This window comes from Ammospiza nelsoni, chromosome 24 (assembly GCF_027579445.1).
Source record: "Ammospiza nelsoni isolate bAmmNel1 chromosome 24, bAmmNel1.pri, whole genome shotgun sequence".
Classification (NCBI taxonomy): domain Eukaryota; kingdom Metazoa; phylum Chordata; class Aves; order Passeriformes; family Passerellidae; genus Ammospiza; species Ammospiza nelsoni.
The window spans coordinates 2,106,945-2,128,590 of record NC_080656.1 but is presented as its reverse complement, the minus strand read 5'-3'; the positions used below and the strand labels follow the sequence as shown (position 1 = coordinate 2,128,590).

Below are 21,646 nucleotides of genomic sequence, written 5' to 3'. Positions count from 1 at the left end.
CTCATTGGCCGAAGCGCCGAAAACTCAATCGGACGCGGGGCGGCGCGTGAGGAGCACGGCGCCTTCCCATTGGTGGAGCGGGAGGTGGGCGGTACCGGCGGGGAACGAGCCGTGACGTGTCCGTCCGGGTTGGCGGGGCCGCGCGGGTCACGTGGGCGGAAGCGGAAGCGCGCGGGCCTGGCCACGTGGGCGGCGGAACCACCGTGGGCGCGGGGGGAGCCCGGCCCGGGAACCCCGCCCGCAGGAACGAGAGCGGCACAACAGAAGGGCTGAGAATCGTGGTCTCTCCGTTTAATGTTTCAGTGTGAAAATACTAGAGAAAAGTTGATAAACCGGCCCGAAATATCCAAAGGGGTCTGAACGTCACCGGTTCTTTCCCCGACCCGACAGAAACGGTACATGCACGGCACGGGGACGCTGTGCTCGACGGCAGCGGGAGCTCCCGGAAATGCCCGCCCCCCTCCCACGACCTGAGTTAGGGGAGATGGAGGGAGCGGGAAGGGGGACGAGGGACACGGGGGAGACACGGGAGGGACACAACGGCAAAACGGGTGACGGGCTGGCGACCCACGGCCCGAGCGGGGACATGGCACGGGAAAGGCGTACAAAAGAGTCCACTATAAAACAAGCGCAGGGCACAACCCGGCTCCTGGAAACTCACAAAGGTGTTAAAAACCCAGATTTGTCCCCCAAAAAAATTTCCAGGGGGAGACGCAGAGCTGACAGTGACACCTGGTCAGGCTGGGTCCTGCCCGACCCTGGAGATCGGGGGCGCAGAGGAGCCCGTGGGGTCCCCCCTCCCCGGGCTCTGGGGGCAGCTCAGTGCCCCGGAGCAGCCGCGTGTTTGGCAGGAGAGGGCGAGGAGGAGGAGGAGGAGGAGGAGGAGGAGGAGGAGGAGGAGGAGGAGGAGGGGGAGGAGGAAGCACCGCTCAGGGCGGACTGAAGGTAAACGGTCTTGTGGAAGAGTCTGTTGCTGAGGAAAACCACCAGGGAGAAGAGACGGAGCTGGAAGTGGCTGAAAGGGAAGAGAGTCGTCAGCTCTGGATGCCAAACACCCCTGCAGGGTTTTGGGGAGCACTGGGGTGCTGGACAGGGGTCAGTGGGTGGCTGGAAACGAAGGATACTCACTAGGTTTTGCCGGGGGTCCTGGCTTCGTTGGCGCTGATGATGAAGAGAGGGAAAAGGATGGAGAAGAGGCAACCACTGCAAGGGAAAAGCACAATAAAATAAAATTAAATAAGGGGAACTCAGTGGGTGTCAGTAGGAGGAGGAGGGGCCAGAGTGGCTCTCCCACCTGATGATGTAGGAGGACTGCATGGCCGTGAGAAATGCCAGGGGCAAGCCAAAGCCGAAGTAGTAGGGCCAGTTCCTCTCGATGTTGGACAACCGTTGGTGCATTTCGATTCCTGCAAGAGGAGAATCCTGTGGAAATGAACCCGTGGGGAGGAGACACCCTCACTGCAGCTTCACTGAACCATTTAGGCTGGAAAGGACCTCCAATCACCACCTTTGACCAATCCCCACCTTGTCCACAGACCAGAGCACTGAGTGCCACGTCCAGTCGTCTCCTGAACAACTCCAGGGATGGGACTGCACCACCTCCCTGGGCAGCCCCTTCCAATGCCTGACCAGCCTTTCAGTGAAGAAATTCACCCTGATGTCCAGCCTGAACCTCCCCAGCACAGCCTGAAGCCCTATCCTCTCATCCTGTCACTTGTTCTGTGGGAGCAGAGCCCAACCCCTCTGCTGTCCCCTCCTGTCAGGGAGTTGTGCAGAACCAGAGTAACCCCCCTGAGCCTCCTTTTCTTCAGGCTGAGCTCCCCCAGCTGCTCCACACTCTTCCCCATCTCTGGACATGCTCCAGCCCCTCAATGTCCCTTTTGTCCTGAGGGCCCCAGAACTGGACACAGCACAAGGCCTCACCAGTGCCCACACTGGGGCTGGTACAGGCCAGGTACCACTGGCCTTCTTACCACCTAAGCACTCTGCTGGCCTACATTTACCCTTCATCCCATATAAAAACTGATGGGAGCTCAGCCTGACACCCCAATTGGATGCTCCTTCAGCAGAGAAATGCTCAATCCAGGCAAACTCCCCCTTTCCCTGCAGAAGCCTCCCTGACCTTTGTTGAACCAGCGGTACTCGAAGCAGTAGAGCGAGTAGAGCAGCGACATGTGGAGGAGGCTGATCAGCTGCCCAATGAGGTCGATGGGGAACAGGCTCACGATCATTCCCTGGCACAGAAAAGGAGAGAGGGATGCTCAGATTTGGGGCAGGGCAGCCCTTGAGCTGTGGGGTGGTTGTTTGTCTCACCTGGATGAGGAAAAGTGCCTGCAGCAGGAGGTTGAACAACATGTCAGCGATGATTTTGCTGACGCTGGGGAAGGGGTGAGGCTTCCTGCCCGACACTTCGAACGCCAGGTCTGCGATGTCCTGCCAGCACAGACAGGGGCTTCAGGCTAAGGAACTCCAGAGCAATGGGGGCCTCAGGGAAATTAAACCCAGGGGGATGCTCCTGAGCTGCTTTTGCCCACCAGGGATATGCCCAGAGCCTGTTTTGGGGCAGGATTTCATCCTGTGCTCCCACACCACCTGAGCAAGCCCCACCCAGTGAGGAAACGCCCCCTGTTTGCTCAAGGCAGGGCCCAGGTTCCTGTCACCTACCTGAAACCAGATGGCATTGACCACCTTACTGAGCACAAAGAGGGGCAGGACCCAGAGAGCGCTGAAAATGGAGGTGAGGATGAATTCCAGCCAGGACCAGACATCACCATGTAAGGAAGGGTCACCTTTGGAAGAGAGACAAAGAGACACACATGAGGAACTGGTGTAGGAACCTCCAAATGCTTCCTGGCACAGCCAACAGAGAGTTTCTCCTGACTCTAGTTCTCTAATGTCTTTAAAAGCACATTTCCACCCAGTTGATTTTTATTTAAATGCAAAAACACGCAGACAAATGTGTTTGAAATGGCAAGACCCCCAAGAGCACAGCAGGGTGATCCACCCCTGATTTTCCACTGGACAATTAATGATGGGATTGGTGGGTACTGGGAAGAAGAGGAAAACAGCACAAGGAGACAGAGGTGTGAGGAACAGCTCAATGGGACAAAGACCCTGAACTCATCCACCCCATGGGCTGCTGAGCAGCCTGGAGCCCCCAGTGGAAAGGCACCCACCGATGATCTGTGCCGTCACCGACTGAAGGACGGGGATGAACACTCGGTAGAACAAGAAGAGACTCAGCTGCAGGGAAAGACAAACAAGGAACCTCAGTGAGGCACTGCACGGGCATTTTGTGCTCCTGTGGCGGCTACAGATCCAAGGCACATGTGCCTCTCCTCCCTCAGCAACCCACAAATAGAGAGGAGTAAGGATTTCTGTTTAAATGCAGCCACAATCTACAGCTGAACACTTTGACATTTCCATGCCCATCCCCGTAGCCATGATATTTTCTGAAAAATCCTTTCCTTAGGACTTTTTCCCCTGAGAAGCTGAGAGGCCTCAGGAACAAAATGTAAACAATGGTTATCTATCTGCTGCTGTGGAATGCAACAGGTGCATCTGTGATTGGTCTCATGTGGTTGTTTCTAATTAATGGCAAATCACAGCCCAGCTGTCCAGACTGTCTTGGTCAGTCACAAGCCTTTGTTATCATTCTTTTTCAAGCCTTCTGATTAAATCCTTTCTTCTATTCTTTTAGTATAGTTTTAATATAATATATAAAATAATAAATCAAGTCTTCTGAAACATGGAGTCAACATTCTCATCTCTTCCCCCATCCTAAGACCCCTGTGAACACCATCACACACTCCTCATACTCTGCACCAGTGTAATGAGAAAATGAAGCCATTTATTTGCTTATTTGATTTATAAAGTGTTGGCTCCATTAAGGATCAGCCCTATGAACCAGGCATAGCAAGCCAGAGCTGAGGAAATGTCTTTAGGATGTCAATATCCAATTGGCAAAACATCATCCCAGGCTATAGCAAAGCAAGAATTGAATGTTCAAGAGGAGAGAAGTTTCAAAGACTTGGAAAAGCAGATTGAGTTTTATTTGTGGGTCTCTTGAATAAATCTGTGGTCCTGTATCCCATAGTGAATCCCTTAAAATCCAGCATTGGGATGGGAATGTGACGGTTCCCAAAAATTCCTGCTGCCACCACTCACAGCCTAGGAGGGCTGGAGCAGCACATGGGTTTTCACAGGGGTTTTAAAATAAAAACTGTAATAAATAACAATCTCCACATACCCAGAAGACACCTCCATTCCAGGCACAACACTGAAATATGCGGCTCACTATCCGGGGTTCACTGTGGGAGAGAGGTGTGTTAATGTCCCAGCACCTGGACAAATGCTCACTCACAGGGGCCAACTGCTCCTGCCCCACGTTTTGGTCACCTTAGAAAAATCACTAGGAATCAGCTCCACACCAATTGTGCACCTGATTTTATCCAAACACAGAAATCCTGGAAGGAAACCCTGCACAGATTCACACCATGTCTCAGCCAGTGCAGTCTCTACAAGACTTACATCAGGGAGACTCTTTCAACTTTTATTAACTCCCAAAATCTGCACTGAAACAGAAGAAAGCAAAGCTTTCTTCCAGATTTTAAAGCACATATTGTAGATCTCAGGCTTTGTTCTCCCCAAACTCTTGCCACAATAAAACTGTGACATTTGGGGCATGTTTTGGTCTCAGAAGGGGCTGTTTCAGCTCAGGATGGTTTTGGTGGCTATTTGGACATGCAAGAACAGCTCTGTGAGACTCTGCAGCACTTTCCCAGTCAACTCTTGACATCAGAATGATTTTGCTATAAAGAAAACCACCAAAATTCAGCTATTTATATAAACAACAACAAAGTTATATTTTTCTTCAGAGGCAGCCCAGATGTGGAGCTGCAGAGGCCCCTGAGATGTATCAGGATCATGGGAGAATTTTCTTTCACCTTTCAGCCACAATAATTGGTAAATATGTCTCAGAATGTGCATTACTGCCCAAAACCTCTGTGTGAAGCGCCAGCCCAGTGCCATCAGGGCAGCAGAGCCATCCTGGCATGGTCTGGGAGTCAGACATGGGAACAGATGCTGTTTGCTCCTGCATGGGGATAATTCTGGCATTTCCAGAGCCACTGGAGTTCTGCAGCTCCAAACTCCACAAAACACAGCAGGGCTGAGGAAAAGAGACACTCATGAGGACACTGGATCCAAGCTGTTGTTTCTTCCCTGATCCCAGCAGCAACAATGGATCTGAGAGGGTACAATGATTCAGGAGGAAAAGAAACCCATAAATCCACGTTCTTTCAGTGGTAATTCAAGCTGATTATCAAACAACATAAAAGGCCTGACTCCTTATCTCCTGCTAACAGCTCTGGCTCCATGGCAGTGCAAAAAGGGAGTTTCATACCACGTATTCCCCATTTATTGGCTCTGGCTGCCAGAGGAGAAGGGAATTACCCCATTTGTGAGCAGCCACACCCACACTCACTTCTCCAGCTTCTTCTCTTCCATGTGAAACCTCCGCTGGGCGAGTGCACTGTTGGCTCTCCTGCGCCTCTGCTCTTCCCTTTTCTGCTGGATCCGGGCATCCAGCTTGGAGATGGTGCAGATGCCCCAGATGGAGTCCTTGATTCCCTGTGGGCATGAGGAGAGAGGAGCAATGGCATGTGGCTGAGCCACGCCATCCAAACCCTGCTGGTGCCATGGCTGGCCTCACTCCCTGGCTGCTTGGGCCCAGCTGGAGCAGCAGCACCACCTCTGTTCCATGGCCCAGTGACCCAAATCACTGCACGTTCCAGCATCTCTGTGACCAGCAGTAATTTTATCTGTAAAGGTGCAATTCTCTTCCAATTTGCACTATTTAAAACCCTGGCAAAAAATCAGAGTCTGATCTCTCCCAGCCTTGGCTGGCAGGAAGCCCCTCATCCCCTGCCAGCTTTCTGAGGCCAGTAAAATGGAATTACACCAATCTTTGGGATGTGTGAAGTCTCAGTGTATGCTGTGAGTTTGATGCTTATAGCTTCACTAATAAAAGCATCTGTCCTCATCCCAGAAACTTCCTCCCACCAGCCACATCCATGCAAGCCTGTTAATAAGAGTGCCCAGAAGTTTTCCCTTACTCCATGTTTGGCATATTTGCAGAGCTGCCTCTCAGGACTTGGCTTGTCCAGAGAGGTTGTGGCTGTCCCATCCCTGGAAGTGCCCAAGGCCAGGCTGGATGGGGCTTGGAGCACCCTGGGATAGTGGAAGGTGGGATATGGAGCAAGAAAGACTTAAAGATCCCTTCCAAACCAAACCCCTCTGGGATCCTGTCCCATTATTCCCAGCTCCAGGTGATCCCATATCCATGGTCATCACAATTTCCCTTTAAAATAAAAATCCTAAGCCAGGATGGTGTCACCACCCTGGTTGGCTTCACGGAGTTCTTGCCCAAAGAGGATAAATTCCAATCCCAAATTCATATCCCTGGCCCAGGCAGCTCTTACAGCTGTGTAGGAGCCCTGGGAAATGACACAACTCCTGCTTTCAGGCTGTGGTCACAGGGCTTTGATCAAACCTTTGTCTGTTTCCCAAACAGAGTTATTTCTGAGCATGAGTTATTGCTCAGTGACACAGCATGAGAGGCTTTTAGCCTGTATTTAACTCTGGATGATGGAAGACAAGGTGGGAACAATGAGGTGACACAGACCTTACTGCTGGGACAGAGCTGCTGTGGCCACAGACACTCATTTATTATTATTGCTATATTATTAAATTATACACAATATTGTACACTCTATATTAAAATATATTATAAACTTTCTGTCTTGTTACATATTGTAATATTATAATTAATGTTATTATTAATTATAAGATTACAATATATGACAATACACAGGGAAGAAGAGGAAAACAGCACAGGGAGACAGAGGTGTGTCAATATTATCAATATTATTATTGATATTATTGTGATTTTTCATTAATTTGTGCCCAAAGGAAATTTGTCAGAGGTTCAGCAGCAAACACTGAGCCCTTTGCAATAGACACATCACACAACAATATTGAAATACACCTGGAGACCCTTTTCCTTCCTTGGAAAAGTCACCAAGAACCAGCTGCACACCAATTATGCACCTGATTTTATCCAAACACAGAAATCCTGGAAGGAATCCCTGCACAGACTCACCCCATGTCTCAGCCAGTGCTGTCTCTATAAGACTTACACCAGGGAGACTCTTTCAACCTTTATTAATTCCCAAAATCTGCACTGAAAGAGCAGAAAAGCAATGCCACAGGAGGGAGGGCGCTCCCAAAGCAGCAGGAGCAGCCCAGGAGCCTCACCCTGACGAGGTCATGAAGGAAGATTCTCACGCTGTCGGCCATCTCGACTCCAGCATCACCTCTGCTTCCCAAACTATCAACTACAGGGAGAGGGGGAGAGCCGGGCCCAGGCCTCTCTCATCCTGGAGAGACGGGAAACGGAGGAGCCTGCGGAGAGAACACACAGGGCACAGCTGGTGACATCGGGCTGGCCGGGAATGCCAGGGCCAGGCACACCCCGCTGATTGCCAACAGGACTGCCGCCCTAAAACAGGCCAGGGAATGGACCCAGCGAGCCCAGGGCTGGAGGAACAGCTCTTGGAAACCACCAGAGAAAGAAAAATCAGCCTCTGAAACAAAGCAAAAATAAACCAGCAGCTACCAAAACTCGTGCTTTCCCAGCAGGATGCAAACCTCGCGTTCCTCCAGGCAGCGCTGGAGCAGCTGAAGTCACCAACCCCGGCATGGCAGCGCTGCTGCTGCTGCAGCCGCGGGACGCAAACAGTTTAAAATCATTTTAAAGACGTGTTTGTTTTGGTTATTGTGAGTCAAACCCTGCCGGGATCTAAGCTGCGGAACCAGAACTGACCTCCAGATTTGTTACCGAGTTAATCACGGGCAGCTTCCTCCTAAAAACCCGAGTCAAGGAGCACCCTGCCGAGGAGGGCACCCACAGGAATGGGGGGGTGACCCGGGGGTCTGCAACCCTGAGGGGGTGACCTGGGGGTCCACACCCCTCACAGCCGGGGTAACCCGGGGGTCAGCACTCCTGGCAGCTCAGGGGTGAGCTGGGGGTCCGCACCCTGAGGGGGTGACCTGGGGGTCAGCACCCCTGAGGGGGTAACCCGGAGGTCAGCACCCCTGGCAGCTCAGGGGTGACCTGGGGGTCAGCACCCCTGAGGGGGTGACCTGGGGGTCGGCACCCCTGGCAGCTGAGGAGTGAGCTGGGTTGCGCACCCTGAGGGGTGACCTGGGGGTCAGCACCCCTGAGGGGGTAACCCGGGGGTCGGCACCCCTGGCAGCTGAGGGGTGACCCTCAGGCAGACCCCGCCGTGGCTGCCGGGGCTCCGCGTGCCCCCCTCAGTTCGGAGCCCCGCGCTTTACCCCGGGCTGTTCCCACAGCCTCCCACATGGTGTTCGAAGGGGACAGCTCCCAAATGCCCTCAGGGCCGCCCCCGCAGTGCCCAGCGCCCCCGGGGGGTTTGTTTCGGGCCGGGAAGGCCGCGGTTCCCGGCGGTGCCCCCCGCGCGTGTCTCCGCACGCCGCCCACGGCCCCCCGGTCCCCTCGCACTCACCGGGGCCGGCCGGGGGCGCACGGCGGGACGGGCCCGGCTCACACGGCCCGGCCGCGCCCACCGCGCATGCGCCGCGCCCGCCGCGCACACGCACTGCCGCGGCCCCGCCCGCCGCTGCTCGCCCCGCCCACCAATGGGACACGCCCATAGCGGGGCACCGCCCACAAGCCCCGGGCACCGCCCACCGCCCCAACTGCGCATACTCCAAAACCCAGCGCGGACACCTCTGTCCTGAATGCAGGGGCGCGTGCGCGCTGCTGCCGCCCGCCGCCAGAGGGCGCCACATGCACAGGGAAGGGAATTGCGAACACTGGGGAGATATTGGGAATGCTGGGGGGATACTGGGGGGAATGGGAGTACTGGGAACACTGGGGGGATACTGGGGATACCGGGGGGAATGGATGTACTGGGCCCAGGAGTACTGGGAACACTGGAGGGATACTGGGCATACCGGGGGGAATGGGCGTACTGGGCCCAGGAGCACTGGGGACACTGGGGGGATACTGGGCATACCGGGGGGAATGGGAGTACTCGGAAGGCTGGGGGGAGACCAGTGGGAATGGGCATATTGGGGCTGGGGCACTGTGGGGATATTGGGAACTCTGGGGAGATACTGGGGAGAATGGGAGTACTGGAGCTGGGGCACTGGGGGGGAGACTGGAACACTGGGGGATACCTGGGATACTGGGGGGAATGGGCGTACTGGGGCCGGGGGCACTGGAAACACTGTGGGGATACTGGGGATATCCGTGGGGATGGGTGTACTGGGGCCGGGGGCACTGGGAACACTGTGGGGATACTGGGGATATCCGTGGGGATGGGTGTACTGGGGCTGGGGCACTGGGAACACTGTGAGGATACTGGGGATATCCGTGGGGATGGGTGTACTGGGGCTGGGGCACTGGGAACACTGTGGGGATACTGGGGATATCCGTGGGGATGGGTGTACTGGGGCTGGGGCACTGGGAACACTGTGGGCATACTGGGGATATCCGTGGGGATGGGTGTACTGAGGCTGGGGCACTGGGAACACTGTGGGCATACTGGGGATACCAGGGGAATGAATGGGCATACTGGGGCTGGGGCACTGTGGGAACACTGGGGACTGGGGGCACCGGGGCAGATAATGAGGGGATACTGGGGGCACTGGAGATGGGGACACTGCATGGTAGTGGAAATACTGAGGATACTGGGGCTGGAGGCACTGGGGGAATACTGAGGGCACTGGATCATGATGGAAGCACTGGGGGTATGGATGCAGGTGTCACCCACCTGGGGAATATTGTGCTCTGACTCCAAGATTCAGAAGGCTGAAGAGAAGCTTTATTAAACTATATTATATTACATTATATACTGTACTATATTCTGTGCTAAACTACACTAAACTAAAGAAAAACCTGTGACACTTTCCAGACAGTCACAACACCACTTTGACCCAATTGGTCAATCAGTCCAAACAACCATCACTGGTCCAATTAACAAATCATTCCTTGTAAACAATCTTCATAACGCATTCCACATGTGCCAAACAGGAGCAGCAGTAGAGATAATTGTTTTCCTTCTTCTCTCTCACTGCCTTCCCCAGGAAAAATCCTGGGAGAGAGAATTATGTCTCTCTATTCAGAGAATGTGAATACCACAGTGGGGGAAATGGGGGTTAGAGGGGACACTGTGGGGACAGCGAGGGACACTGGGGGAATAACATGGACACTGGATCTGGAGGATAGGGACATAATGGGGGTACTGGGGCTGGAGGGGATTGGAGCACCAGATAATGGGGATAATGGGAGCACTGGGGCAATGGGACCCTGAGAAGATATTGGGATTAGTGGGAACTGGGGAGGCAACAGGTAACACTGTGAGATCCTGGGGACTGCAGGTGCGGGAACATAATGGGGATACTGGGATGGAATGGAGTGTAGTGGGGACACTGAAGTTGTGGAAGGTGTCAATGGGGACATTAGAACTGAGGATACCGGGAGGATCCTGGTAGCCCCGGTGGAGGGAGCATGACAGGCATGGACCCCATTAATTCTCTGGCACACTCATCATCCATACATCCATTTTATTCCTACAGGACACCACCTCTGACCTGGGGAAGGGGTCCAGGGCTGTGCCTCAGTTCCCCCCTCCCCGCCCCCATCAGACCACGCCGAGCTCCTGCAGGGGCTCCCCATCCAGCAGCCTGTCCCAGCCCAGCCTGCGCAGGTCCAGGGTCTCGTAGCGGCCCCTGAGCAGCAGCTCGGCCAGGGCCCTGCCCGCAGCCGGCGCGTGCTGCAGCCCGTGCCCACTGAACCCCGCAGCTGAGAACAGGTTCTCCAGCCGGGGGTGCGGGCCCAGCACCGGGTTCTGGTCGAAGGTGTTGTAGTCGTAGTACCCTGCCCAAGAGCCCCTGACCTTCAGGGATTCAAAGGCTGGGACACGCCGAGCCAGCCGGGGCCAGATCTGCTCCTGGAAATAATCGTGATCCACCGAGAGATCGCTGGGATCCGGCTCTTCCTCCTGGAAAAGGATAAGCTGGGGGTGTCTGATAAGGAATAGGGGGGTGACGGATCTGAGGGGACCCCAGGGGCTCACCTCGGGGGGGCTCATCCCGCCCAGGTAGTTCCCAGCAGCGCCATCCGGACGGAAATAAGCACCAGAGGTGTCGATGAGGAAGGGGCAGGAGAGGCCAGGGCCATTGGGGCAGTGCCAGGTGAACACATACCTGGGGAACCCCAAACAGAGTGTGAGAGGTGCTCCTCTTGCCCCCCAGTATGGTGCAGTGGGGCTGGGATGTGGAGATGTTTGTCCTCCCCAAAAAAATAACATTGAGGAGGTCATGTCACTCTTAGGCACACTGGAGGGGCTGTGGGCACTGGGGGGATAATTGAAGTACTGTGGGGGTAATGGGGATAATAGGGCTGGGGGCACTGGCAAGGTAATGGGGACACTGGGGGAATAATGGGAGTATTGGAAATACTGGGAGAATACTGTGGATACTAGAGCTGGGGAGGCAATAGGTGACACTGAGGGGGATAATGGGGACACTGGGATTGGGAGTATGGGGACATAACGGGGACAGTGGGGCTGGGGGCACTTGAGGAATAATGGGAGCTCCAGGATGCAAGACCCCACTTCCAAATAACAAACTGAGGAAGCTCAACATCCCCCCCAGAGGGTGGTGGGTGCTGGGATGTGTGTCCCATTCTGTGATCCCCCAAAATAGCACCTAAGGGTTCATGTCACCCCCTCAAAGACAGAGGATGCCAGGATGACACCCCCCAGAATAAAAGTTCTGAGGTGCTCCCCCATGACACAGTACTAAAGTACCCCCCAAAACAGCAGCAAGGGCATCACCCCACTGATAAAGGAGTTTCCAGGGTGTGCCCCCACTCTGAGCCCAGGAGCTGCCCGGCTGTCCCACTGTGAGCCCCAGTACCTCTTCCTGGGCTGGATGGGCAGGGCGGGCTGGCACAGCCCCCGGGGCAGCCCCTCTGCCTCCAGCAGCTTCCCCGCCCAGGCACCCGCAGCATTGACCACGATGGCACAGGCCACGGGCTGGTACTCCAGGCTGTCTGGCATGTGCACCTGGGGGGGCACAGACGGGGGGTCAGGGCTGCAGGGGGGTCACAGGCACTCTGGGGAGCCGGGGGGGCACACACACACTCACGTGGACGTATTTGATGCGCGCAGACGGCGGCACTGACGCCATCATGTAGTTGGTCGAGGTGACAAAAGCTGGAGGGTTTTGGGGTCAGGTGGGGGCTCCTGGGGGTGGCAGGGGGGGAAGCCTCGCTGTGCACCCCCATCCCTCACCTCGCACCTCCCCGGAGCAGCTCTGGACTCCCAGGGACGTGGCTTTGCGCCGGAAAGCGTTGAGGAGGGTCCAGGGGTCGAACCAGCCTTCATCCTCCAGACCTGGGCAGGGAAACATGGGGGGAAACTCCTGTGTGACCCCCCCAATACATGCACTGGGGGGGCTGGACCTCCCTTTCCATAAATACAGCCAGGATGAAGGATGCATCAGGAGGATGAGGATGAGGAAGGATGTTGAGGGGAGTCTCCATGCCCTCCCCCATCCTCCCACATACCATAGGACGCCACAGCCACATCCTCTGTGTTCATCCAGGGGTATTTCTCCTTCAGCTGGGTGGGGGACAGCAAGGTCACCTGTGCCCCTTCATCCCTGGAGATGGCCAACATGTGGAGGGAGGTCAGGATGAACCCCAGCCCCTGAAACCCCCCCTGGGAGGGTCCCGTGTGTGTCCCCCACCTCTGCAGCTGCACGGCAGCCTCCAGGGCAGCGGCGTTCTGGGGGGATGCGAGGAACAGGTACCCCCCAGGGCGGAACTGGATGTCAATGGGGGGCTCATTCGGCACCCCAAGGTACTCCTGTAAGGAGATGGGGGGACCACAGTGAGCGGGGCTGGACTCCCCAAATTACCCCCGGCCCATCTAACCCCACGTACATTGATGTTGCGGAGGAAGCTGGCAGAGAATCGGGACATTTGGATATTTTCCGGGAGGGAAAACTGCTGCCGGATCCCCCCCGCCGACAGCACTGTGGAGGCTCTGGAATACTGAAGATATAAATACCCAAAGGTACTCATACTGATACTGAAGGCTCTGAATCCGCAGAACAGAAGGGGTTCAGGGGGTCCCCAGGCCCACAGCCTGCCCTGGGTGGGGTGTCTCACCGTGGGGTCCCGCTCCACCACGAGCACCCTCATGCCGTGCCGCCGCCGCCAGCCCTCCAGCACCTTCAGCCAGTAGGCCACGGACCAGCCCACCACGCCGCCGCCCACCACCACCACGTCGGCCTCGTCGGGGGGCCGGGGGTCGGGGTGGGTGCCCGGGGGGACCCAGCCGCGCCCGCCGCTCCCTGAGGCCGGCAGCTGGTCCCGCAGGGTCTGCGCCATGCGCTCCAGGGTCTGCCCCAGCTCTGCGGCGGAGCGGGGGCTGCCGAGCCTGAGGGGGCACGGCCGGCAGCCCCGGTACCTCTGCCCCCCCGGGACCCCTCCGGGACATTCCCAGGATACCCCTCAGGCTCCCCCCGGGTGACCAGGAAAACGCCCCGAACACTCTGTGAACCACCAGAACGCTTCCAGTGACCTGGAATGACACCAGTGCCTCCCGCTGGGAGTCCACAGTCCGCTCTGGGAATCACCCGAGACCTCCACCATGATCCTGCGAGAGCCCCCTTGGGACCCCCTCCAGTGTCCCCTGGGCCTGGCGGAACCCCCCGTCCCCTCTGAGACCCCCGGCCGCCCAACTCTCCCCAGCCCCAGCAGTGTCCCCTGCCATCCCCGCAGCCCCCAGGGATCGCCCCAGGCCCCTCTGGCACGCTCCCATACGGACCGCAACTACCCCAGCGACCCCATTCCCAGCGACCCCCATTCCCAGCTCCCTTCCATTCCCGGCGCCCCCCATTCCCAGCTCCCCCCATTCCCAGCGCCCCCCATTCCCAGCGCCCCCCTATCCCCGTTCCCCCCCATTCCCAGCGCCCCTAACTCCCACCTCCCTCCATTCCCAGCTCCCCCCATTCCCAGCTCCCTCCATTCCCAGCTTCCCCCATTCCCAGCTCCCTCCATTCCCAGAGTCCCCCATTACCAGCTCCTTCCATTCCCAGCTTCCCCCATTCCCAGCTCCCCATTCCCATCCCCCCCACCCATTCCCAGCTCCCCCCTATTACTAGCGCTCCCCATTCCCAGCGCTCCCCGTTCCCAGCTCCCCATTCCCATCTCCCCCCATTTCCAGCGCACCCCCATGCCCAGCAATCCCGCCGTATATCCTCACGTACCCCAGCAACCCTACGTTCCCTGGGACACCCCAATTTACCTGCCCCCCTCCCCATTCCCCTTATCCACACCCAGACACCCCCTCCACTCTTCCCGTGTCCTTCCCCTCGTGTCCGCCAAATCCCCGGTGCGGTGCCGGGGACCCCTCGGGCTCTCACCGCGGAAGAAGTCGGAGCTGAGCGGAGCCGCGGTGCGGAGGGGGCGGCCCGGGCCCCATACCGGGGCCCATACCGGGGCCCATACCGGGGCCCATACCGGGGCCCATACCGGGGCCCATACCGGGACCCCCCCCCGGTTCCGGGGTCCCCCCCACAAACCCCCCCGCCCCTCGCGCGCGCAGAGCGCGCCCCCACCGCAGCATGGCCCCGCCCCCTCCCCTGTGGCCCCGCCCACTGGAGCGGGCCTTGGCCCCGCCCCCGCCCGCCGCCGTCCCGCCAATGGCGCGGGTGGGCGGGGCTTCCGGCGGAAGCGCGGGGCAGAGCGACGTGTGCGCCCCGCCGGGCCCGGCGCCGCCGCCATGCTCGACTTCTTCACCATCTTCAGCAAGGGCGGCCTCGTCCTCTGGTGCTTCCAGGGCGTGCGCGGGCCCGCCGCCACCGCCCCCGTCAACGCCCTCATCCGCTCCGTCCTCCTGCAGGTCGGGCGGGGCCGGCTGCCGGGGGAGCAGGGTTGGGTGGGGGTCACATACCTGGCGAGGGGGGCGAGGGAGCGCCCGGCTGCCGTGAGGGAGGGGGGCGGTGGGACCCGTCTGCCTCGGGAGGAGAGAGGGGAAGCTACAGACATGGCGGGGAGGCGGGATGGGACCGTCTGCCTGGGAAGGGACATCAGCTGAGCGGGGAATGGGGACCGGGACCACCTGCTTGGGGCGGGGGAAGCACGGGCACGAACAGCTCTAGGGGAATGGGAGGGGACGGATAGGAGTGAGAGGGGTGGCACACAGGTGGGGCCACTTGTTGGAGGGGACACACAGGCACGGCCAGCGCTGGGAGTCGGGACGGGTGTGGGGTCACCCATTTGGGGGGTGTGGATGGGGCCTTTACTTTGGGGAGGCGACAGACTTGGATGGGACCACCCACCTGGGACGGGGCACCGGGGCCGCGACCACCCTATGGGGTCATGTGTAAGGGATGCTGGACTGCTTTGGGAAAGGGGGGTGACAGGGATGATGGGGGGAGAGGGGAATGACAGGGGTGAGGGGATGGTGGGTGCTGCTGGCACCCCCATTCTGACAGCTCCTCTCCCCCAGGAGAGAGGCGGCAACAACTCCTTCACCCATGAAGCCCTCACGCTTAAGTACAAACTGGACAACCAGTTTGAGCTGGTGTTTGTGGTAAGTGACCCCCTCCAGGCACCCCTCTGGTGGCAGGAGGGTCCCTCCAGCCCCCCCATGTGCCCCCAAACCTGAATGAAGGGGATTGCCCCAGAAAAGAGGGGGAACAGTTCCCGCTGTGCTGAGGTTTGAGCAAGCAGCTGTTTGCACTGCCTGGGGTGGATATCGGCTCCCAGAGTGGTTTGGCTCCTCTGTCTCTGGGATTTTTGGGGAGTGAGGGGCTGTGATGAGTGATTCAGGGGGATGTTGAGCAGTGACCCCAGTGTAGCCAGGCTCCCCACAGAGGGGGGACTTGGGTGTCTGTCAGCTGAATGCCACTGCAGTAGCAGCTTATTTTAATCATCTGCAGCAGGATTAAAACTAATCAAACCTCAAATAGAAGCTGCAGCCTTGTAAAACTTTACTTTGGCCACAGCTACTGAAAAAAAGCCAGAAATGTGTTATTCCCTTCACTTTATGGCACATTTAACACTATCTTTTTTTGTTGCCTGGCACCTTATCTCCATAAATCCATACTACCTTTCCTGTTGGCCCACAGATAAGCTAAAGGTTTTCTGCCCTTGCCCTACGTGTCCACGTTGCCATAAGACAGCCTCTGTGTGTTAGAGTCACCTGTTGAAGCAAAGCTCTGGGCTGTTTTTCACCTTTTTGGGGGCATTTTAAAAGCTTGGAAAGGTGGAGCAGAAAGTGCAGGCTGAAGCTTGCCCAAGTTAAAGAACTCTGAATTAAACAGAGAGGTTTTTTCTTGCTTGCTGCTGTTGAATGAGCTGGAAGTGCAGTGTCTGCTGGCCATGCTCCTTGGCAGGTGGGCTTCCAGAAGATCCTGACTCTAACCTACGTGGACAAGTTGATAGACGACGTCCATAAGGAGTTCAGGGACAAGTACCGCAATGAGTTCCAGCAGAAAGGAGCCCTGGGCCTCCTAAATGGCACCTTTGACTTTAAAGATGACTTCATGCGCCTCCTCCGGTATAGAGCTTGGGTTTTGTCTTAAATCTGTGTTTTGAGCAGAGATGGGAGCGGGGGAAGAGCTGAAATCCAGGCTAATGGGTCACCTCCCTGCAGGGATGCAGAGGAGAGCAGCAAAGTCCGAGCTCCCACGGTAATGAAGACGTTTGAGCAGTCTCTGAAATCCCAGAAGACTGTCAAGTGTATGATTGAAACCCGAGGGGAGAAACCAAAGGAGAAGGTCAAGAACAAGAAGAACAAAGGTTCCAAAAAGGATGGTGAGTTGATGGGGAAGATAAATGGGAGGGAAATAAATATTCCAGAGCAATGTGTTGCAGGCTGTGCTTTCCCAATCTGCTTGGAGCTGGACTGAGCTTGTGTTGGGGCTCTTCCTGTCAGGAACTGAAGCTGTGGCAGCACCCAGTAAAGCATCTGCGGGTGACAAGCAGCTCTCAGCAGCAGGGGAAAAGGAGGAACTGACCAAGGATGAAATCCTGCAGAAGAACCGGGAGGAATTCTTCAGGAGACACATGAAAGCTGGGGAGAAGTCCAGGTGGGTGATGAGAGCATGGTCAGTCTGCCTATGTTTGAACCAGGCCATGGCTGAATCTCTTCTCCTTTTGGTGAACCCTGGAAGCCAGACCTCACTTTCCTGGACCTTATTTCCCCGATTTCCCTCCTTGCTGAAAAATTTGAGAGAAGACACCTGGGTGTCTTGGAGGGGTAATAGAACCTGATTTTCTTTGCTGGGAGATGCAGAAACCCTGGGAGAAGTCCAGACGTGTCTTTAGCAAGCAGACAGCATTAGTGCATTGATACCTGGCTTGAGGGGAAGTGGTGCCATATGGGGTTAAAGTTCAGCTAAATAAACTCTGGGGATCAGATTGATGAATTTCTGCCTTTTTGGGTAATCCAGGCTTTTATTTTTCACATCTCCTAAGGAGGTGATGGCTGCTGCTTCCCTGCACTGCACACAATGTGTTTCTGTCTTTGTGCCACCAGATCTCCAAAGCCCGACGCACAGAAGGAGAAGGGGAAGAAGCCCCGGGTGTGGGATCTGGGGAACTCTAATGCCAAAGTACTTGATTACAGTAATTCTGCTACCAACGGCAGCGCCGAGGCTTGTCCTGTGGAGGAGTTTGACCCTGACATGGTAAGGAAAAGTCAGGCTCTGTTTGCTGTTGTGCATTCTCTGGGATCAGCTGGGCATTATGAACCCAGCCCAGTCTCTGTGCCTGGATGAGGAGGGGTCATGAAGAAACATGAAATAAGGATTGTGGCACTCAGCCCATAAAGCTGCTTGTTCTCTTTGCAGGCCCTGGGGGACAAAAATCGGGAGCCTGGCCGCCTCTATGACCTGGAGTATGAGAGTGATGATGAAGCTGAAGAGGAGAAAGTTGTCCAGAACCCTTCAAAACCCAGGTAGAGGCTCCCAAAGCCCTTGCTTGTCACATGGTTCTTGATTTCTCTCCTGTAACTCCTGTTCCAGTCTAACCAGTAATGCAGGAAGCACAGACTGGTGTGTTATTCCTCTCAGGGCAAGCCCTTCTGCATCTGACCTTTGCAGATGATAATTTTCAAACCTCAATGTAACTCTTCTGCTTCCCCACAGTGTGAAGAAGGGTGGCCTGGGGGGCATGTTTGGCATGCTGAAGGGCCTGGTGGGTTCCAAGAGCTTGACCAGAGGGGACATGGACCCTGTGCTGGAGAAGATGAAGGATCACTTGATTGGTACATCTGGATCCATGGTGTGAGGGATTAGTGGCAGTTCCCTGTGCTCTGTTGGGTGGGCCCTGGTGTAGGTAGTGCCTGTGGTTTGGGATATTCTTGCCCACAGGAGCTGTGGTGGGTTCCTGTCTGACCCTAGAGAAGCCCTTGAGAGTGCAGCAAAAAGTGGGGCAGCAGTCAGGTCTGGTGGGAATCCTTCCCTTGACACCAATGTGGGATGTACATAACATTCTCAGCAGCACTGACTCCCTGTTCTGTCTTTCTCAAAGCTAAAAACGTGGCAGCTGAGATTGCAGTGCAGCTCTGTGAATCAGTGGCCAAGAAACTGGAAGGGAAGGTGATGGGGACGTTCACCAGTAAGTGTCCATGTGGCATCCAGTGTGTGGTTTGGAGCTCAGGAGTATTCCCCACGTGTGACACGTCCTCTTTGCACCCCCTTTTCCCAGCGGTGACCTCGACGGTGAAGCAGGCGCTGCAGGAGGCCCTGGTGCAGATCCTGCAGCCCCAGCGCCGCGTGGACGTCCTCCGCGATGTCATGGACGCGCAGCGCCATCGCCGGCCCTACGTCATCACCTTCTGTGGTGTCAACGGCGTCGGGAAATCCACCAACCTGGCCAAGGTGGGACAGCACCCTGGATCACAGGTGGGGTGATGGGGTCAGGCTGTGTAGCTACTTTTCTGACGTGCTGCCTGCTGCAGATCTCGTTCTGGCTCATCGAGAACGGCTTCAGCGTCCTGATAGCGGCGTGCGACACGTTCCGCGCGGGAGCGGTGGAGCAGCTGCGCACCCACACGCGCCGCCTCAACGCGCTGCACCCTCCGGAGAGCCACGGCGGGCGCACCATGGTGCAGCTCTACGAGAAGGGGTACGGCAAGGACGCGGCGGGCATCGCCATGGAGGCCATCTCCTACGGTATGTGCAGAGCTGGGGGCGAGGGGTGCTGTCCTGAGGCAGGGCCGTCCTTCACGCTGCCTCCTTGCGGCCCCAGCTCGCAACCAGGGCTTTGACGTGGTGCTGGTGGACACGGCGGGACGCATGCAGGACAACGCACCCCTGATGACTGCGCTGGCCAAACTCATCGCTGTCAATGCTCCCGACCTGGTCCTGTTTGTTGGGGAAGCGCTGGTGGGAAATGAGGCTGTGGATCAGCTGGTGAGTGTGGAGGCTTTGCTATTGAGAGATGAATCTCGGAAGGTTGCAGTTTATTGCAGCCCTGAGATGTGTGCAAAGTCTCTGTTTTGGCCCATGTGTTCGAAGAATGAGTAGGAGTTGTTCAGTTCTCAGTCTGAGAGTTGTTTATTGTATCTTATCTATAAAAAGTTTTCTCTTGTCTAGCCGAGGTCTGCTCAGCAGGACAGACAGGCACTCTGACTGCCCCCGTGATGGTGTTATCTCTTTATACTATAAACTACGTATACAATGCTTACAATTGCTTTCCAATACTTATCACCTATGTTAGACAGTGAGTTTCTACTCTAGACCAATCTGTAAGTGCCAACATCACAGCAGAAGATGGAGGTAGAGAAGAAGAAAGGCTGGAGATGCCCAAGTCCCTCCATCTTGTCTCTGAAACCCCTATTCTAAAACCCCTAAAATCTACTTTTTCACCTAGTGATAATTTTATTATTACACTACTTAAACTTCTGTGGCTTTCAGATCTTTATACAAAGCTGGTAGTTTGCTCCACGGGTTAAAATCAAACCCACAGGTGTTCTGGGCTGTGTGCCAGGGTCTCTGAGCCCCCTGGCAGAGGTCCTGGCAACTCTGGACACCCAGAGGGATGTGCTGAGTTCTGACAGATGAAGAGGGAAAAGAAGCCGTTTCTGTAGGTTTTACCAGAGAATTGTACGGTGGCAGCACCACAAACACATTTCTCAGATCCTTTTTCTCCCTCAGGTCAAGTTCAACAAGGCCCTGGCTGATCACTCCATGGCCCAGACACCGCGGCTCATCGATGGCATCGTCCTCACCAAGTTTGATACCATTGATGACAAGGTAAGGAGGCTGCTGAGGGGATTCTGCAGAGTCCTGACAGTGACTGGAGGGGAGAGATGGGAACTGTCAAACACAGGGCACTCCTGCACTTTCTCCTTGTGTTTAAGCCATTGAACCAAATTTAGAAGTCTGGTTTCCACTCATGGGGGATGAATGAATAAATGACGAGCTCCCTGAGGGGGAGCAATGGATTTCATGGTGCTGCTTGTCCCCGGCAGGTGGGTGCTGCCATCTCCATGACCTACATCACGAGCAAGCCCATCGTTTTCGTTGGTACCGGACAAACCTACTGTGATCTGCGAAGCCTTAACGCCAAGGCCGTGGTCGCAGCGCTCATGAAGGCCTAAACACCAAATCGCTGTGTGCAGATGTCCCAGAAGAACCTGCTTTACCCTGTCACCAACTAGTCTTTCCCATGTAGTGCAGAACAGAATGGAGGAATGGCAGCATGAGGAGTACTTTTTTTGGATAAACCCACTTTTATCCAGAGAAAGCCCTTCTCTGGGTTCCTCCATTCTGTGTCCAGTGACGCAGGCTCCCTTGCGGGGAGGCTGAATCCAGAGCTTTGTATTGTTCGTGCTGCACGGGGGAAGGTGGGTGGTGCCAGGATCTGCTGTGCTTTTTGGTGGGTTTGAAGGCTTTTTATTGAGCTGCTTTTGAATTTTAGACCAGTTAGGGAGGAGACAGGAGGGACTTGGGCTTAGGGGCAGTATTAGATCTGGCTGTTAACATTGCTGCTCGTGGCAGCTCCACCGAAGCTGATAAACCAAAAAAAGTGATGGCCTGTGCTGGGCTGGAGGGGACATGCTAAATTGCCTTAAAGTCCCCCTATCTGTCCTCACCCGGACTCTGAAGCAGGGTCCCCAGACACCACGTATTTGGGCAGGAGCTGGAGAGCTGCAGCAGCCAGGTCCAGAGGTGGAAGGCAGCGTGCCCTGCCTGGCTCCTGCCCGCTGGTCTTGGCGTTATTTGCTAGTAAAAAGGAAAAGAAAACCAAACCACATTAATACTGGAAGAGAATGGTGGCTGCTTGCTGCTTTCCTGCACCCTTTCTCCCCGCTCCGAGTGCCTCTTGATCCTGGTCGGAAGTGCTACACTGATAATACAAACCTCTGACAATGTATTGTAGCTCTGTATTGCAGATGTGCTATAGTGCAATAAATTGAATGCTGTCTGCTAAGAGACATAATTTATATAAAATAAACTTCATAATTTGTTCTCTGTGTATAAATAACTTGCCTCCAGCCAGGACCTGTTTCCTACTGGGTTTGGG

General features: G+C 55.9%; 3 protein-coding genes across 3 annotated transcripts; 1 reads left to right on the top strand and 2 right to left on the bottom strand.

The window, feature by feature from the left end:
• Positions 1 to 270: 270 nt before the first annotated feature.
• EI24 (EI24 autophagy associated transmembrane protein) lies at positions 271 to 8,675 on the bottom strand. Its single transcript, XM_059488230.1, has 11 exons — positions 8,592 to 8,675; positions 7,318 to 7,464; positions 5,486 to 5,631; positions 4,250 to 4,310; positions 3,177 to 3,243; positions 2,665 to 2,789; positions 2,314 to 2,433; positions 2,123 to 2,234; positions 1,295 to 1,406; positions 1,129 to 1,203; positions 271 to 1,015 (listed from the first exon to the last, which is right to left on the bottom strand). Exons 2-11 carry the CDS (start codon positions 7,357 to 7,359, stop codon positions 820 to 822), a joined length of 1,056 nt encoding a protein of 351 aa, XP_059344213.1. The 5' UTR covers positions 7,360 to 7,464; positions 8,592 to 8,675; the 3' UTR covers positions 271 to 819.
• Positions 8,676 to 10,641: 1,966 nt separating this feature from the next.
• FOXRED1 (FAD dependent oxidoreductase domain containing 1) lies at positions 10,642 to 14,890 on the bottom strand. Its single transcript, XM_059488186.1, has 10 exons — positions 14,530 to 14,890; positions 13,271 to 13,515; positions 13,043 to 13,153; positions 12,847 to 12,965; positions 12,665 to 12,759; positions 12,390 to 12,491; positions 12,244 to 12,311; positions 12,013 to 12,161; positions 11,169 to 11,298; positions 10,642 to 11,093 (listed from the first exon to the last, which is right to left on the bottom strand). Exons 1-10 carry the CDS (start codon positions 14,888 to 14,890, stop codon positions 10,734 to 10,736), a joined length of 1,740 nt encoding a protein of 579 aa, XP_059344169.1. The 3' UTR covers positions 10,642 to 10,733.
• On the top strand, positions 14,828 to 21,607 carry SRPRA (SRP receptor subunit alpha). Its single transcript, XM_059488231.1, has 14 exons — positions 14,828 to 15,008; positions 15,618 to 15,701; positions 16,507 to 16,670; positions 16,767 to 16,927; positions 17,049 to 17,202; positions 17,652 to 17,802; positions 17,965 to 18,071; positions 18,262 to 18,380; positions 18,647 to 18,733; positions 18,824 to 18,996; positions 19,077 to 19,290; positions 19,367 to 19,530; positions 20,275 to 20,373; positions 20,592 to 21,607. Exons 1-14 carry the CDS (start codon positions 14,889 to 14,891, stop codon positions 20,718 to 20,720), a joined length of 1,926 nt encoding a protein of 641 aa, XP_059344214.1. The 5' UTR covers positions 14,828 to 14,888; the 3' UTR covers positions 20,721 to 21,607.
• Positions 21,608 to 21,646: the final 39 nt, after the last annotated feature.